Source organism: Alosa sapidissima, chromosome 1 (assembly GCF_018492685.1).
Source record: "Alosa sapidissima isolate fAloSap1 chromosome 1, fAloSap1.pri, whole genome shotgun sequence".
In the NCBI taxonomy this organism is placed as follows: domain Eukaryota; kingdom Metazoa; phylum Chordata; class Actinopteri; order Clupeiformes; family Clupeidae; genus Alosa; species Alosa sapidissima.
In genome coordinates this window covers 26,355,639-26,374,956 of record NC_055957.1, presented here as the reverse complement: position 1 = coordinate 26,374,956, position 19,318 = coordinate 26,355,639, and the positions used below count along the sequence as shown (strand labels likewise).

General features: G+C 41.4%; 1 protein-coding gene across 3 annotated transcripts; it reads left to right on the top strand.

Moving 5' to 3' along the window:
* The first annotated feature begins 839 nt into the window (after nucleotides 1-839).
* brinp3b (bone morphogenetic protein/retinoic acid inducible neural-specific 3b) lies at nucleotides 840-19,083 on the top strand. 3 transcript variants are annotated; one of them, XM_042111568.1, is made up of 8 exons: nucleotides 840-1,235; nucleotides 1,544-1,814; nucleotides 5,287-5,477; nucleotides 6,300-6,490; nucleotides 13,912-14,017; nucleotides 14,383-14,619; nucleotides 14,960-15,182; nucleotides 15,860-19,083. In XM_042111568.1, the coding sequence occupies exons 2-8, from the start codon at nucleotides 1,582-1,584 to the stop codon at nucleotides 16,974-16,976; spliced, it is 2,298 nt and encodes a 765-aa protein (XP_041967502.1). In that variant the 5' UTR covers nucleotides 840-1,235; nucleotides 1,544-1,581; the 3' UTR covers nucleotides 16,977-19,083. The 3 variants fall into 3 exon arrangements, with proteins under 3 accessions (XP_041967502.1, XP_041967484.1, XP_041967493.1); XM_042111550.1 differs by having other exon boundaries at nucleotides 1,537-1,814; XM_042111559.1 differs by having other exon boundaries at nucleotides 1,519-1,814.
* Nucleotides 19,084-19,318: the final 235 nt, after the last annotated feature.

Sequence of the window (19,318 nt, the reverse complement as noted above, 5' to 3'; positions counted from 1 at the left end):
CAAGCAAAGGTTCACACTTCCATATCATTAGATATCATCTACAGACAGTAAGCAACTCTTTCTTTTTACACTCCAATTCATGTGCAGCGTTTCAAAAACATTGATGGGAAACATTTCTCTGTTGACTGTGTGATATGTGGCAATTTGGTCCCCAATATTTCGGAATGATTGCTTCGTTTTATCTGATTATTAGCAAATGTTGCATTTAACAATCATATCCATAATCCTGTCCTATTTACTCACTATCAGTAATGTTTGGATATCTTAGAGAGAGAGAGAGAGAGACAGAGTGAGAGAATAGCTTATATTCTGCAATTGACACTTTCTTTCCTTCTCATTCACTTATTGATACGTGTGTGTGTGCGCATGTGTGTGTGTGTGTGTGTAATTCACAGATTTATTAGGTTGAAGCTATACTAATGGGTTTTTATATACACGGCCAGAAAGATGGAGTGAACAATAGGCTGAACTGAGAGGAAATGAGGGGACCAGAATCTCAGCCCCAAGTAATTCAGTACACACTCTCTGAAAAAGAACAGTCCTTTAAGGTCAATGTTGCGATTCCACTTGCTAGGTATGGCCATGAATAACATTTGTTTTCATCTGGTGTTATTAACAGAATCAATCTCTGTATGTGTCTCTGCTATGAGAAACCCAAACACTGACCATTAAAAAAAGTTCAACGTAGGCCTAATGGACACTAACAGCACAATGATGCTGAAATCAAGCAGCATCATCAAACTCGTATTGGTACATCAACAAAATATACTACATTGACACTAAAAACGTACAAAAAACAGGGCTTAGGCTATACTTGATCGACGACGTCCCCCCGCCTCACATGCACGCAACCAATGTGGGGAGGGGGGAGCACGATGAACATGAATAAATCGGTAGGCTATCGCTGAACGCTTGCCGAGAGAACTGGAGAGTCGGTCACTGTCTATCCGGCTGTTGGAATACTCCACATGCTGAAAATACTTTGTATAGTAATCAATGGATGAAATACCTTCGATTTCATTGGGGAGATTACTATTTGACAGCAAAGCATAGCCTAAAACTTTCACGTAACGCTGCTTTCGACCAGTTCTGTTCGCGTCGATTCATAGTTCTTGGAGACCATCCTAACTTCGAAAGGTGCGCAGACCGGGACGGAAAAACACTGCCCTGCACGGGTCTCACCTGTGCACATGGATGGTACCCCTTTTGAGGAAGTTACACTGCTGTCTTCTCTGGTAAATAAATGATTTGCACATAATAATAACACAGGTTGGTATTAATAGTAGGCTAATCTATTTAATCACATCCAATAGACATAGGCTACTGCATGCAGGCTGTAAGATAACTTGGTGTACAGGCGGAGGCAATGTATGAGAAGCTAGGACTAGTTGAACTTCAAAGTTGTCAGGCTATTGTCTAATGATATGGCATAAATGTTGGCGCGGCATCTCGTTTGCAAACTTGATAGAATCCATCAGTCTATCCATATGTAATTGATGAAATCGATATGGTTCACAGTGTATTCACTTACAATAGGGTACAGAGACACATTTGAAAGAATGAAGAGTCCTTGGGAGAAGAATGCTCGGTCGAAGTGTTGGTCTTAGACCGGTTGATCAGATGCGCCGATGGGAGGGAATGATACTCACCCTACGCTGCTGCTGGGCTATAGCCACCGCGGCCACCTCCGTTGATGCCGCTGACCCTTTGAGCTGGCTCCTGTCGGATAAAGGACCGTTTCACCACGCACCGGAGTTCACGGAGTTCACGGAACGATACGAACACGGCTTTACAACGAGATACAAGATTTACAGGTGAGATGCAAAACAGGTCGCTAATAGACCTTTCGTAATGTTGTAGTTTTGTGTCAGCTGTTTTGAAAAGCTGTTGTGTCTCTGTTCCGACTTTGTGTAAACGTGTATGCACACATTGCACAAGCGTGTGTGACGCACTGAGTTGGTCTAATTAGTTTGTAATTGTGATACATCATAACTGTTTAATTCTGCATTTGGCTGTGTTGTGTCGTTGCAAGTGGTTGCGTGGAGCAGGAACCTACCATATCATATTTTTAGTCAAATAGAATGAATGAGAGATGTTAAAACAGTGAAAAACAAGGCTCACATAAATCCTGCTGATCTTTCCATTTCCCACCCTCTTGTGGTGGAGGCAAACAATCTTCTCATATTATGATAATTCTGATAATTAAGCTGGCAAGCCCTAATCACTATCACTTCATACTGATCAACAAGTCATCAGAAGCCAATACCCTATTTTAATAAAGGATTAATGACATCTACTCATAATGAGATATTATCTTGACAGATGAAAACTATTTTTAGATTTCTGTTAACAGTCCTATAATCTCTAGGGAAATCAATGCCTTGTGACAGATCCAATAAAATAGCAGATGTCTCTCATGCACAAGAACATTCATAAAAATACCCTACAGAATCATTTCCATATGTGGCATGGCTCTGCCTTAATATAACAAGCATTTCCTTTGAAGCTGAGCTTTCATATTTGACATTCAAGGTGCATGATATGAGTATGACTGTGTCAGGAAATGCATTACATGCAGCCATCATGCTGGGGTACTCTGAGTGAAGGAACGTAAAACGTACTTTTGTACTATACTTAAAATTAAATTGTTCAAAATTAAATTTGAATTACACGGTGTTGTTGAAATACTATTTTATGTAAATAGGAACAAATTGCTGTTCATTTGCATCATACGAATATGTTTTGTACTGCATCAATAGGAGCCATTATATGATAATGTTGTGTGGCTGTAGAATCAGAATTTTACTGTCACACAAGGAAATAAAGAAGCCAGCACATCTTTTGCAGCTCTGTCGATTCTAGAGTGGACAGAAGACATATGCTTTTACTGCTGCTCCATTAGATCATATTGCACATATTCAAAGTTGATCTGTGTCGTAATACTTGACGAAGGTCCATATAAAGAGCTGTTGACCAATACTGGTGCTACAACAGAGCAGAGAGTTTACCCAGTGTCTCTGCCAGCAGGTGTTGACTGTGATGATGATAGATAGATAGATAGATAGATAGATAGATAGATAGATAGATACTTTATTGATCCCCAAGGGGAAGCAAGTAAGAAATTGCTGCACTCAAGAACAGGTCTGCATATTATTACAGTAATAATAAGCACATTATCATATTATAAAGAATCCAAATAGATGTAACTATTATAACTATATTTAACTAGTCTGTGAAATATTTTTCATTTGTGGTCTTTTAGAATAGTACTAATTGGTTGATGGGAGACAGTGATTATATAGCTATTTCATATTTCTGTGTTGTGGCATATATTATCAAGCATGAAAAGAGGGCAACAATGCATAAGGTATGTAAGAACTGTACGCCATGAGGATTTAACGGCGTCATCCTCAAGCACTCTCAGATGTATTCTGTGTGCAACAACATGTAGCAGTGCTGATTAGAGTGTGGGCCTCAGCACCTCGAGCACCCCGCCCTGCAACCCCCCCCTCCCGGATCTCCATCGCCATCTCCATCGCCTATGGACCCCACTATTGCCTTTTGATTAGACGTAGCCCCAGGTCCCCACTGGTGGCTGCCAAAGGCCTCTCCAGCTGAGCGTCCCTCTGTCGGCCCATGCTCCCTCGTGGGCAAGAGGATAGTGGATGGCCCTCTGTGTGTGTGGAGTGCCCATCAAACACCGGCAAGCAGCCACTCATCTCAGGCCTCGTTAGGCTGATTGGCTGTAATGATACACTCCATCCAACTGTCCATGGGTGGATCATTCGTTGCCTTTCTTTTTAATGGCTTTCAGAGACACTGAAATGATTGCCACCCCCTCCCCTTAGCCCCCAACAAAATTGTTATATTTTTGATGTACAAGTATAATGGCGTGTTTGGGATTTTCTGGGCTTTGCTTCTTCTTTGCTGTTGTTTCTTTTTTACTTTCTTGGCATTCAAGTACACACAGAATAGCTTTAACCGTCCACCAGGACATCTGATCATCTGTAGTGGATGCTTGATAAACCTGCTTAGCTGACCCAGAGGTTTAGCGGCAAACTCTTTGCAAAACAGTAAATATTTGTAAGTTTCACAGTACACCATCTAATTCTTTTGTGGTTCATTAGGAATAAAAAAAACATACAGTTTTAGTGTGATAAGAATGAAGTTATTTTCCCATATGTCATTTGGAGATGTTAAAGACAATGAGACAACGCTGCTGTAAAATTCAGTGAATACCGCTGCTAATCACCTAGAGATAATCTTGGGGCTACAAGCCAGTTCCATTATGTATGAATGATGTAGATTAAGCCCCACGTTAACCTATCACACTTCCCGTTGGCATTCTCTGTAAACAGTGAGTGGGAGAGGAGGATCTCTGAAGCACTAAACAAAAAAACTGGGCCTTGGGGCGCAAGAACACTCTGTCAGCCTGCATAGAGAGGAAACTTCAGATGACTTGCTCTGCAGTTTATCCTCTTCCTGTTGTATTTGTGTGTGTGTGTGTGTGTGTGTGAGAGAGAGAGTGTGTGTGTGTGAGTGTGTGTATGTGTGTGTTCTTTCCCTGGGAAAAGAAAGGAAAGTACAGCTTGCAACTTCTGCTTGGTTTAATGTGCACATACGTAGACAAGAGTGGGCTAGTGCAATCAAACATATTGAGTGTACGGTCTGGGCTATTATTGCCAGTGTATTGAGAGACTAGTTATTTAATAGGGTGATCTTTCAGCTAAATGGCAGCAGGAGTTGCACTAATCTCACAAAGATGATGATCTCTTAAGGCCCCATCTCCCACTACCATCCCACGTCACAGTCCAAACAAACAACTCATCTGTTTGCTAGTAAACACAGCAGAAATGGTGGGCAGCAAAGTCTCTCAAATATCTCATTATAAAAGATTTATACTTGCTAGAATTAAATAAAGTTTCAAAGTTAGATGTTGATACGCTGCAACCTGCTGTGTTGCAGAGAACAGAAGTCTCCATGGATGGGTAAGTTTACTCCGGTTGGTCCGTCTAGAGATTCCTCAAACCCCAGCACAATCAAGCAGCACCCACTGTGCCGGATTTACCACGGCAGTGCAGATAAATTGTGTGGAAACAAAATAAGTACAGTGTTTCTTTGGGAGCTGCGAGGAAAGCTGAGGAAGGGGGGGGGGGGGGGGGGGGGGTAAATCTGATTTGCATATTGCTGATTACATTTCCGCGTTTCACCAGATTGCATATTGTCCTGTTGTTTCCTGCCCCACCTGACGCAGAGGCTGCATTTAACGCTTACCTTGCTTTGCAGAGAGTTTGGCAGATGGAGGGTCAACAGCTTGGCCTTGGAGAGGCGGGAGAGCAATGGAGTGGCTGCGCCTCTTGACCCCGAGTTTATCCATAGCATCAGGGTGTTGGGGCGGAGGCCCACCTTACAGAAGATAACAGACAACATCATCAAGAAGTATGGAACGCATTTCCTGCTCTCAGCCACTTTGGGAGGTACAGACAGACAAATATAAAAGATAAATCATTCTACTGGGTAACTGTTTTGATGTTGCACAGGCAAAGCAACAGACCTTAGGTATTGCTGGTGCGCATAGCATATTTCATCTACAAGCATGTCTAAACCAGATGGATCTGTTTTAGAGTTAAGGAAAAAAGACTTCTTCTTCTTCTAAAATGAATTGCACTCATTCACCAGTACCTTTCTTAGGATAGTCTTAAATTTGTTTTTAAGAAGGTTGTGTACGAAAACTCTCAGGCAGATTCACAAAGTTACATTTAGTAGTGTCAGAAGTGGATTCTCTTTTTACCTAAGAACAAATCAACAAATAAAAAAACTGCATATGTGGGTTTTAAGAACAAATGAGGCCCAATGTTCTGAATTATTCCCATCTCTCTTTCATGAATTTCTTATGTGTCCATGAGAAATGGTCTACTTTCACATGATTAGAGATGCACAGCTGCAAATGTCCAGTTCTCCATGCACTTACTGACTTGGGACATATTCCTATTTAGATCAAACTGGCACAATGTAGTTCTTGAGATGAGATTCATGCTGTAGCGTAGGAGTCAAATAAAAACCTTAATTCCCATTCAGCCTCAGTTCGGATCCACTGCGGAAAGGCTGTTTACAGTAACTTATATAGCTCCACTGGTAGAGAGTGTGACACCAACATCGATGGAGTAATTTCTGGGGGGGCACAGACAACAATATGTCTTTAAGCATTTAACTGTAGTCCAAGTCAGTTTGATTAAAGGCTTCTGTTGAAGTGCTAAATCTAATGCATTAAGTGACCCCTCTCTCTTTTGGGCTGTCAGGAGAGGAGTCCTTGACCATTTTCGTGGACCAGAGGAAGTTGAGTCGAGGCCCGGAGGTTGGGATCGATCTGAACAGCACCACGGCGCTGACCCTGGAAGCCCTCCACCAGCTGGCCGCCTCGTACTTCATCGACAGGGAAAGCACACTGCGCAAGCTGCACCACCTTCAGATCGCCTCCTCTGCCATCAAGGTAAAACAGACAGGCCCAGGAACACAGTGGAAAAACTGCATCTTGAGAACAGGAGGGTTACACAGGGAAGGGGAGCAGTGTGTCTGTGTATTTCTGTAAAATAGGGTATTTTGCTGCTTTTACCTTTATGTAAATCAATAATGTATTTGAAAATTAAGTTTATCTGTTGATGCATCTAATTATCTTTGGAGTTACCTCGCTGGTCAGCTATATGGATAGGCATAGCTGGTTTGCCAGCTGAAGAATAAGGTAGAATAAGGATAGGTGCATGATATATCACATGGCAAATTTCACTTTTAGTTTTTTTCCAATTTCAAGTCCACACTTCATGTCACACGCCTGTGTTGTGGCTACTGTCTCTCCTCTCCATTTCCCTTAGTTCAGGGGTTTCTAACCTTTTTTGGCAGGTGACCCTATTTTGATGTCACAAAACATTGTTGACCCCAATCATTCACTTGTTGCGAGAGAGAACGCAACTCATCTCTGCTATAACATCCAGACGAAAGCAGTACTTTGATTTCCCCCAAATGTCCTTTCTTGCCTGGTTGTTTTGCTACTTTGTTTTGAACATTGATCAAGCATAATTCCGTCAAACTTGTCATGCAGGCTGTCTAACTTTATTTTTAGCTAGATTGTAATGAAGGATCAGTTACTGAACTTAGATATCATAGGGTGTTTAATATTTTTTTTAAATTTTATTTATATTTATTCCCAAGGTTGGGAAATAAAGCATTAGTTCATAACTTTGGGCCTGAACAGTTTTTTGATGAACAGCTTTCCTGAAAAGGGCTCATTTCTGAAGTGCAGCTCTTGAGTTGTGCTTCATCAGCTATACTGATGAACATGTCCTTGAAGCTCTCTATACTGCTGTTGGCCATCTCTGTGTGTGAAGTGCTGCAATATTTCTTTTGTATTGGGTTGTTTGCTGGTTTATTGATCTGTCTTGAATGTTATCACCACTTAAAAGTTAACACAAAACTTGAGTAGACTTGACTCATGCCAAGGCAAGTCCTAGCCAGCCCAGCCAGGAACAAAGCCTCTGGGCAGTTAGAGGATTGTGCCGACTGAGTGAGCTGATTTATGTAAGACTTATCTGAAATGCACATTCATCTAAATGCAGCAGGACTACTTCACACAAATTTAGATTATAGTGACAGTTGGAAAGGCCTTGTTTTAAGTTGTCAAGGTCCCTAGCTTTATCACATCTATCTAACACCCACTTGTTTAAGAAATGATGAATCAAGTATGAGCAGTTCCTGTTCTCTCCTTGGTTTCTAACAAGGTTACTCAAAGTATCTGGGTAATTTCTACCATATTTTTCAATGAAGTGTACCATTTATGTGAAGCAGGTCATCACCAAGGACTTTCTTGCCAAACAATTTGTTGCTTGTTGATTTTGAATGACAAACCACGATTAGCTGATTACACACACTACATATAGTACAGTTATTTACAAGGACTAAACATTTAGCAGAATGTAGACATTTAATGATACTAGGATAAGATGCCATCAAGGTGAGTGGGAAAATCATCTACCTGAAGGAGGATGATAAATCTGTGGTTTGATTCCATCGATATTCCACTCTGCTTTGGCTAACTGCATTTGTTAGCTATTTCAGTTATGAGGAAAATGTTAGAGAAGACACTTGTATGATTTATGGACAGGTTATAGTAATGTTAAAAGCAGACTCTTGTCTACATCTTATTATGAGACAATTGAATGAGCTGCTGGATGAGAGATTAGATTGAAGTAATGCTTTTAGACTTTTAATTAGAATCTATGAAGCAGTGTATGCAATGTTAGTTTGTTCAGATTGATCTTCATTATACTGGCAGATGGTATAAGTCAAGGCATCCCGCACTGACATTTGCCTTGCGCTGTGGTTATTGCAGTATACTATGTATGTAGTCGGCTCTTTTTCTGTTTTTTGCTGGATCAAACGGGAAAAGAGTATTCCGTCCTCAGCTGCCAGTTTATGCAGGGAGTAATGGAGCTGCACTAATAGTCTGTCTGTTCTGTATCAAATGATTTTAGATAAACCATTCACCACTTCTCACTAAACAATGGAGACGATATGGAGGAGAAGTGTCGCTTCTCCGAGCGGTGGCTGTAGTAATTGTGAGGCTGTAGGAGTGCCAAACTGAGAAACGATACACTGAGAGCAAGATGTGGTCGCTTTTCCCACGGGGGCCTTGCACTGAAAGGCAGAATCGGTCACTAAGCTTGAAACACTGGCCCGGCATGGCATTTGTTCATAGCAACAGTCTTCAGCTGATGAAGAATTGGAGGTGTATAGGCGCAGTGAGGCAAAACCTTCACCACCTGCCAGTTTATCACTCAAACGTCGCCACGGAATTCAAATTAAACATGACAGCAGGAGACTGCAGTGCAGGCCAAAGGATGAATATGTCAGTCACAGTATGACATTTCATAGTGCAGACATTCAGCTTCAGTCCCATTCAGGATCAGGGCTATGGCTCCTGTTAGCGACCTCTTTGTTAGAGTTATTGGTATTATGTGGAAAGCTATTTGGTCGAGGAGGATAACATGAACGATTCCCCAGTCATTGATTTTTGACAGTGTGGGAAGCACTATAATGTCAGACAGTGTCTGTGAGGGCCTGTCTTGTTTTCTGCCAACTTCTTTAATTAGACACTAGTACAGAGGACCCGACAAGCACACCAGTTCACAACACTGACCATCCATCCTGTGTTTCTTTTTTCACACTGTCACACTGTCACACTGTCTCGATCTCACTGAAATTCTGCTTATGTCTAGGTAGAGAAAAAAATATGTATGAGTAAACTCCAGATGAATGCCTTGGGCTGAGCTTTGCTAGCTTTGATAAAGCAGGTGTTTTTTTCTTGTATACTGTAGCTGCGTTTATCACAATATGTTCATATGTTTAGCACAGCTAATGTTGGGTAAAGAAAGGACAAAGACAGGGATAATTTTTCAGTCCAGTTTTCTCTGATGTTAACAAAGAACATGTTCTCACATAAACATATTGTAGGGTTAGGGTTCTTTGAAAACGACAATCAGAGCATTGCTCTCTTTTTGGCCATAAGAATTTTGTTATGAATCACAACACAATGTATTGCTCTGTGGGAGGACAGGGGGCAGGGCACACTTCAAATAGATGTTGACATTGATGGCGAACACTACACTAGCACAGAGATCGATCAACAGAAGATACACCTAAAATTGATGAATACTACACGTACACTCTATCAGACACAAAAAGGATGCAAACTGAACATTACTGAGTTAGTCCACACAACAGTCCAACACCCACATTGCTTGCAGGGAACAAAAGACCCCTGCATCCTACAACCAATAGATGTACTTTTGTGTTACTGTGGACAGTGTGTTAGTCTCCACTGCATTCAGGGTTTTTTGAGAAGTAGTGCAGTAGTGCCTGCAGAGAAAACTCTGACTTTAATGAATCATGCTGCAGCTGCATTAGCAAGAACATCAGGAACATTACAGCCTGCTGTGGGTGTAATGGAGTTGCAATTCTCTTTACCTCTTTCTTTTGCTTTACTTTCCCAACAGTCTCTTTGCTGTCCATGTCTTTTCCTCTCACTCTTTCGCTTGGGTTCTCCCCATCTCTCACTGTCCTTGAAATGATTGTTTGGGTTTTTAAACCCGGTTTGATTGCTTTTTGAAAGAAGGAGTGATGAGTCCTGACAGCTTTTGCATATCAAAGCACAACAGTGTGCTGTCTCACAGTGGGTATAAGTGGACTGCAAACCCCCACAGACACCAACACAGTGTACACATGCACACACATGCACACACACACACATACACACACACGACACACACGCATGCACACACACGCGCACACACACACACACACACACACACACACACACACACACACACACACACACACACACATGCGCACACACGCACACACGCATGCACACACATGCGCGCACACACACACACACACACACAGACTTCAGCTAAGGCCATATAATATGCCATATGTCGTAATTAACGAAAGTGAAATCTGTAGATCTGATCCAGTTTGTATTTACAGGGGTTCCTCTTTGGGGCAGGCTAGATCTTTTCACTAAGTCGGATGAAAATGAAGATGGGAGTTTTTGTGTAATCCTGCTTACAGTTTAACAAACAGGCCAAGAACATAACCTCCATGATAGATATTATTATTTTAGTTTTGTGGCTCTTCAGAATGCTGCAGAAAGTTCCATTAACATGAAAGGACCTTCCCAACAGTCTGATAATTATGTATAATAACCACTGCAAAAAATGAATGACTGCTGCAAATGGCACCAGGTTTTGTGCTTACAGTTTTTTTCAGTCGCTAACAACCGTTTGTCCAACCAGTTGTCACATTTTCAAAACTCTAAATACAATTAGCACAGCATCGGTCTTTTGTGGCCATACCATTCACACATTTCATGTCGTTTTCACACGATTTGCAGTCAGTGAACACATTTCCACAATGCTTACATTTTCTTACAGTTTTTTCTGATTGCTTAAGCACATTTTTTGTAACTATGGCTTTTTTTTGCAAAACTCTACACACAAATGGCAAAACCTCTCACCCAATCAGCAAAACATTGTAGTTCTCTTGCAAAAGCTAACACACCTTGCTTAACACACACACACACGACACACACGCATGCACACACGCGCGTGCGCGCACACGCACACACGCATGCACACACATGCGCGCACACACACACACACACACACACACACACACACACACGACTGCTGCAAATGGCACCAGGTTTTGTGCTTACAGTTTTTTTCAGTCGCTAACAAGCGTTTGTCCAACCAGTTGTCACATTTTCAAAACTCTAAATACAATTAGCACAGCATCGGTCTTTTGTGGCCATACCATTCACACATTTCATGTCGTTTTCACACGATATGCAGTCAGTGAACACATTTCCACAATGCTTACATTGTCTTACAGTTTTTTCTGATTGCTTAAGCACATTTTTTGTAACTATGGCCTTTTTTTGCAAAACTCTACACACAAATGGCAAAACCTCTCACCCAATCAGCAAAACATTGTAGTTCTCTTGCAAAAGCTAACACTCCTTGCTTAACTCTTCACACCTTCGTAAAAATGGTGTTTTCGTATCTAACAGTAAACACAAGCCATCACAATAGTAAGCACACAATGTGCCAACAACACACTGATGGTATGAATATAAAACACATCTGGCTTTTGCTTTCTCTGTGCACAAGGTAGACTATGTCAGTTTGAGGTCATACTTTTGTCATAGTTCTGTAAACATACAGGGATCCAAACTTCAAGTATTACTGTTTACTGTATTTACACACATCAAAACAAACACAAGTGTGTTTTTCCAAGTCAAAACACAAAATAGCATTTCACTGAGACAAAACAAATCAGTCTACATCGGGTCGTCTCTCTCAAAATTTCGTCTACATCACATGCAATGTCCTAGTCCAAGGCACCGGGGAAAATATATTCTGGAATGCCGTATCCAGGCCTGACATGACAACATCCCCACATGTAGACTGATTTTTTTTTTGCCTGTAAAGGGCTATTTCTTCCTCTTCTTACCCTTCCTCCTCCCCCTCCACATCCTCCTCTTGCTCCTTCTTGTCCTCTTCCTCTAACTTCACCTCCTTGTCCTTGTCATTCTCTCCCTCTCACTTCTTCACCTCTGCATCCTCTTCCTCCTCTTCTTCCTCCTACTTCTTCACCTACACGTCCTATTCTTCAGCCTCCTCTAATTCTTACTTTTCTCACTCTTCCTGTTCCCTCTATTGTACCCATTGTACATTACCTGTGGCTTATTTATAGTGCTTAGGCTGATTGCAAAGTGAACTAATTATCTAAAACAGTTTTAGACTCAGTGGCAGCTTAGACTCAGTGGCAGGGGTTATTTTTTCTATTACATTGACACTTATACAGTAAAAGGAGGACTTTGAGGTAGAAACAGAAAAAGAAGAAGACAAACACTGTAATGTCTGGACGAGGAAGAGGAAGAGCAAGGGGCCCAGGGAGAAGAGCAGGCCCAGTGAGAGATGCAGTGAGAGGTGCAGGAGCATTGAGAGGAGCAGGGCCAGGGAGAAGAGCAGGCCCAAAGAGAGGGCAAGGTAGAGGTGTAAGAATGCGTGGTGGTGGCATTCCAAAGGCTGCAAGAACAGTTATCAGTAATGAAATTCGTGCCACTATCATTGACCATGTAATCAATGCGATGTTGATGAAAACATGTGGCCTAACCCTGAAGATCGCAGAGATTAGATACAGTAATTGTGTGCTTTTTTTTTTTAGTTCCCCCCCTTTTTATCTGGCTTTTTTGCTGTTGTTTTTTTGTTCAGAATGCTCTTGTATGTTTCATGGATATTTTGTTCACTAAGCAATACTGTAAAACCTTTTCTGTTCTATCATACTGTAAACAGTATTTCTACTGTACCTCCTGTAGTAAACAGTATAAAGGGGAAAAAAAGCACTATAAAAAAAGGGAAAAAGGGAAGCACTATAATGTCAGACAGTGTCTGTGAGGGCCTGTCTTGTTTTCTGCCAACTTCTTTAATTAGACACTAGTACAGAGGACCCGACAAGCACACCAGTTCACAACACTGACCATCCATCCTGTGTTTCTTTTTTCACACTGTCACACTGTCACACTGTCTCGATCTCACTGAAATTCTGCTTATGTCTAGGTAGAGAAAAAAATATGTATGAGTAAACTCCAGATGAATGCCTTGGGCTGAGCTTTGCTAGCTTTGATAAAGCAGGTGTTTTTTTGTGTGTAAAAAAATACTTTCATTTTGAGTCAGATTTCCAGTGTTTTGGTAAAGTTAGTGTGTGCAGAGAAAGATGTGTTAGTAATATATTTAACAAAATGTGTTTTTGAGAAGAAAATTATCCATTTGGCCCATTGTGTTTTGTAGGTGCGAGTCTGTGTTAAGAGTTTAGAAAAAGTATCTGAAGTATGGGTAAGCGCTTGTTAGCGATTGAAAAAAACTGTAAGATTAAAGTCTTTCATATCATTCTGTGAGTAGTTTGTGCACTTATTGTAATGGGACTTCACTGAAACAGAGACTTCACTGAGTCAGCAAGTAATATGTATGCAACATCTGAAACCTTTAAATTCTATTTGTTTGGCAAACTTTTGTTGGCAAAAGCCATGGAGTAGTTACAAAATAGTTTTAAAAGACATATTTTGTGAAGTTTCTTTTCTTGTTTTGGCTAGTTGCTGTGTAGGAAACAGCATAATGTATTGTCTGCTGGTCATTATCGGAAAATAATTCTCTGCTTTGTGTCAGGGTCCTGTTTACTTTGTCAGGATTTCTTTCTCGATAATGACTGGCAGCAGACAATACATTATCCCTTACCTCTACCCACAGATAAGACTCATTAAAAGTGCAAAATTGCCACTCTATTGTTTGTCTGTAGGTGACTGAAACAAGGACGGGCCCCCTTGGATGCAGTAACTATGACAACCTTGACTCTGTCAGCTCTGTACTGGTACACAGCCCTGAAAACAAAGTTCATTTGCAAGGTGAATGTTCACTAATTCTCATGCATCATCAAGCAGCACACCTGATTATTCAACAGATAGCTCCTGTCCCTAAACTAGCACTGTTACCATGGGATCACACACAGTTCAGCAAAGCAGCAGTGCTACTTGAGAGGCATCTCTCTCTCTCTCTCTCTCTCTCTCTGTCTCTTGCTTTCTCTCTCTGTGTAATTGATAAAGTAATTAATGAGTTTGACTAAATCACTCCTGTGACTTGATAAGTCATTTGTCTCATGATTGCCTTGATTGTTAATTAAAAGTGTTTTAGCACCTGCAGTAGGCCCCTGCAGACACCGCCCAGAGGGATTGTTTACTTCACACTCTGCCATCCTCTCACTTGCTCACAGGACTCCAGGTTATTCTGCCTGCCTACTTAAGAAACAGTTTCATCCAGGCTGCCCTAGGCTACATCGGCTGCAATGCAGAGGGCCAGTTTGTCTGCCGACAGAACGACTGCTGGTGCCAGTGTCACCCTGGCTTCCCACAGTGCAACTGCCCCCAGCAAGAGTTGCACTCCCTGGAGGCCAACTTACAGCGTGTGAAAGAGGCCTGGAGGGTGGCGAACCAAGAGTTTGAGGAGTCAGGTACTTCCTCTAGTTTCTTTGTCTTTGTTCAGTTTCACCGTGTGCTGAGTTATTGCAGAGAATCTTCTTTCCAATGAAAAGTTGTGGAGGTATGCCATTATCACAGTTAGGCTGCCACAGCATGGGATTTGCCAGAAGCTAAAAGAATAATATCTTACTCGCATTAAATAGAGAACTGCTATTCGGTTATGCTGTAAGACCAACACACTGATGTAACGGCCAATGATGTACAGTGATGTCTCAGAAGTCAAAAACTTTAGATTCATTCAAATCATTGCATAGATGAATAATCCACATAATAATGTGAATTTAAATAATTAATTGTGATCTACTTACTTAGACGAGTTCCAGACCTTTGTGGGTCAGCTTCCGACACATTACGCCCTGAACTCATCAGCCATCCTGCACTTATGGAGGAATGACGCCGGTCTGCAGCAGCGGTATCGGCAGCTGGAGACGAGCGCCAGTCAGCTCCTTGCCAAGGCCCGGAGAACCACTAACAAGCTCTTCAGCCTTAGCAAGAGATGCCACACTCAGCCCAAAATAGTCCTGCAGAGGGAGAGGTGTGGTGAATTTATGGAGACTCATTAGAATCCCAGGCTTTCTGTTATAATTATGCAAATTATTTTTTTTTCATTGTTGATGTGGTTGTTATTGTTATTGGGTTGGGTGTGTATTATCGTGGTTGTGTTGTTATTGTGCAAAATACAAGATACCATGCTAGAGTGCACGCTTTGAAAAAAAAAGTGTGTGGCTTTGAGAGTGCTTTGAGAAATGCTGACAGTGGGTGAGGCACTAAATGTTTTTTTTTTTTTTCCAAGCGTGAAATTGCACCCTGTGGTACTCACTTGTGGATCATTCTTAGTTAATGGTTTCAAGGGAAAAAAATAGCGAAAAAACAGTGCTCTGCTCATAATGAGGAAATACACCTTTGGCTATCATTGCTACTGTCTCTGGTGGTCTCATTGGACTGTTCGCTGCAAAAGTGTATATTCGATTGTCACACTTTATTTCATATAATGCAATGAAGAACTTTCCTTAATGCTGTTTTTCCAAACACACGCCATTCATCCATGTCCCACTTTGTGTTTTTATTACTCCAATTTGTTCCTTTTATTGCACAGCAGCACTACAGCTATGACATTTTGTTATTGTTATGTCTGATTTATAGCCTGTTGTTCCTCAGACCCGTCGGGAAAGTCTAAACCCCATGTCTTTTTCTATCCCTTCCCTATCCAAGGCCCTTCACATACTGGCTGAACTACATCCTCTCAATCCTGTACTGCAGTGAGAACAATCTTATTGGACAGTACTCGGAGGACACCCACAGTTGCACCTGTCCATACGAGCACCGCTCCTGCCAGGGCCTTATCCCGTGTGTCGTGGGCGAAGGGGCTCGCTGTGTTTCATGCTCCGCGGAGAACCGCACCCGCTGTGCCAGCTGCAACCCTGGGTACACCCTTGGCCATGGCACGTGCCGGCACGCGGTGCCCGACTCCACGGACCACTACCTGGGCTTCGAGACGGACCTTCGGGACGGGGAGCTGCGGTACCTGCTGCAGCGGCGGGACGGGCGCATCTCTCTGCACGGCATCTTTGTCAGCAATGACGTGCGCCTCAACGCCTGGTTCGATCCGTCATGGAGGAAGAGGATGCTGCTCACGCTCAAGAGCAACAAATTCAAGTCCAACCGTATCCACATGCTGCTGGGCCTCTCGCTCCAGATATGCCACACCAAGAACAGCACCCTGGAGCCTGTGCTGTCCGTCTACGTCAACCCGTTTGGGGGCAGCCACTCGGAGAGCTGGACCATGCCCATCAACCAGCACGGCTATCCCAACTGGGAGAAGACTAAACTTGATATTCCTCTCTACTGCTACAACTGGACTCTGACTCTAGGCAACAGGTGGAAGAGTTTCTTTGAGACGGTGCACTTCTACCTGAGGAGCAAAATCCGTGCTGACTCAGCTCAGGGGAACGCCTCGGTGTACCTGGAGCCACTGGAGGTCACTGACCCCTCCCAGAACCTGGGCTACATGAAAATCAACAGCATGCAGCTGTTCGGCTACAGCATGCACTTTGACCCCGAGGCGATCCAAGACCTGATTCTCCAGCTGGACTACCCGTACACGCAGGGGTCGCGGGACACTGCACTGCTGCAGCTTGTGGAGATCAGGCACCGGGTCAACAAGCTGTCCCCGCCTGGACCTCAGCCCCTGGACCTGTTCTCATGCTTGCTCCGTCACCGCTTAAAACTATCCAGCTCAGAGGTGGTGCGGATACTCACAGCGCTACAGACTTTCAGTGGCAAACAACCATATTCTACGGAGTATGAACCCACCAAGCTATGTAGTTAGTAGGCCGGTACAGCATATTTTTTTGCCAGTGCTCCAGTTTTTCTTTTGGAAACACTTCCTGTGAATGCCCTCTTCATAATACGTTGTATGTTTATCTATGTGCATCATATGTGTTGCACAAGGAATGCATAAGGTGTTTGCATAAGGTGTATTACAGCGTTTCATCATTTATCATGAGGTTTTGTAGATTGTAGGCCTATAAACTACATAATGTGCTAAAACAAGATGGTTCATCATTTATAGTAAGTGCATTGGTGTTTTTAGAAAAGTTTTTTTGGTCACTAAATTGAGTAAAACTTTATACCCTGCACAGTTTTTAGGTCAAGTGATATGATTTATCACTCTGAGGATGATATTAGAGTATTCATTATTTTTCCACTCCATTGCATATGTTGTAGAAAGGCATGACTACGTATATATTTACAAGAATTACGCTAAAAGCAAAACACTCCTAATGTGCTCCTTCACATTTGGCGGTTAATGATTTATGAGCACCCAAATGGCTCTGGTGTATTGCAGCTATTCTGGTCAAATGGAGGGGCAAATTGACATCACCTCTCAAAGCGTTGATGGTCGTGGTTCTTTGAAATATTTGTTTTGCTGGAAACAGTGTTTGCCATTTTCTTCCACAGCTTTTGACTATGAAGGAGAACATTTTTATAAATCATTTTGATTTCCACCATCTCCACTATCAAAGAAAAATCTCAGTGTGACTGCCCTGCTTAATCAAAGGATAAATAAATAAGATAGAAATAAATCAATTTTATTTGGTTGTTACAAATTAACCTTTTCAAATGTTTTAAAGGGGCCATGTGTAGAACTCTTAGTTTAAAATGTAGAAAAAGGACCTAGAAATAACAATATGTGAAGAAACAACTGTTTGGATCTAATGTCAAAAGTGCCCATGATCTGTGTTGCTCTGAAGTTGGTATGCTAACCAGCTTCAGACTGTACACTCTGGTCATATATCACTTTTAGGAGGCACTGTAGCCTATCAAAGATGCAAGTCGATAGAAGAGTTAAGTTGTGGATGTACTAGGGCGTTCAAGACTCATATAGCTCCTTTACAAGCAGAATCAAAACCATTCCTTTAGACTATTGAATTACAATACCAGTAGAGCAGAAGTGGGGATAAGCAGAGGATTGGCTTATCATTGGCTCTGGTTTGCTATAAGTATGTCATGGTGGAGTTAGCACATTAGTTTGATTTGAATTTCTCTCAAATTGAAGTCCGATCATAACACTCATCATCATTTTCTTTCAATAGACATAATATCAATCATTGTGACACAGTTCAATCAGTGATGTGTATTCACTGCCTAAGATCTTAAGTACAAAATGACAACACATTATGATTAGGCTACTTATTTCTGGACATCTAATTAAGTTAGCTTTACTAAGTATCTTATTATGAAGTTAATTTATGTGCATTATTATGTGTTCTTCAGATTAATGCTCCAGTACACTCACAATTTATATGTCATTATGAATGAACAATTATCAATTGTTTATAATAATTGATCATATAATTGTGTCAGTATGATAATTGCACACCTTTTTTAAATGCACATGTATTGTATTACACATGTTCTAAATGTGTATGTGCATCACATGCTTCATATAGAGAGTGTACAGACACATAATTAAATGTGTATGTTATTGTTATGAATACATGTTTTGTTCTTATATCATGAGTCATTATATTTAACAATAATGATTAAGTATTATAGTTTGTAGGCCTACACTTTTAATACTTCAGTTGCTAGACTATCACGGACATTATAATACATTATGAAGAGCATATGATAGACTATCACAGACATTATAATACATTATGAGGAGAATATGATAGATTATCACAGGCATCATAATACATTATAAAGAACATATGATACAGTAGACAGGTCTTAATAATGCATCATGAAGAGGATATTCAGAGGAAGTGTTCTCTTTTTCTATTCAATCAGAAATGTACTTGAGACATCTTTTACAGAATAATTAATTGTTGTTGGTGTTTGATATTAATTGCCGTACTGTTAATGCAGTTTATATTTGTTATTTGTTGTGATGATATGGCATAATGATGCCGCAGCTGAACGAAATAAAGAGTACAAAGGTGTGTTTTGAAAATAATCATTATGTGCTGTAATATTTCTCCTCATTGATGTGCCATTCTGCTGAGACTGTAATAATGAAGGTCCTTTAGACTTCAGGGTCATGAGTTATGTGTCAGTGTCAGGGTTAGTGTTCAGCATATTTTAATTAAACAGCTGCACATGTAGCGTCATGCATGAATAGCTCTCTCAAAATGACATAGTGTATTGCTCTGTGATGAAGAGATA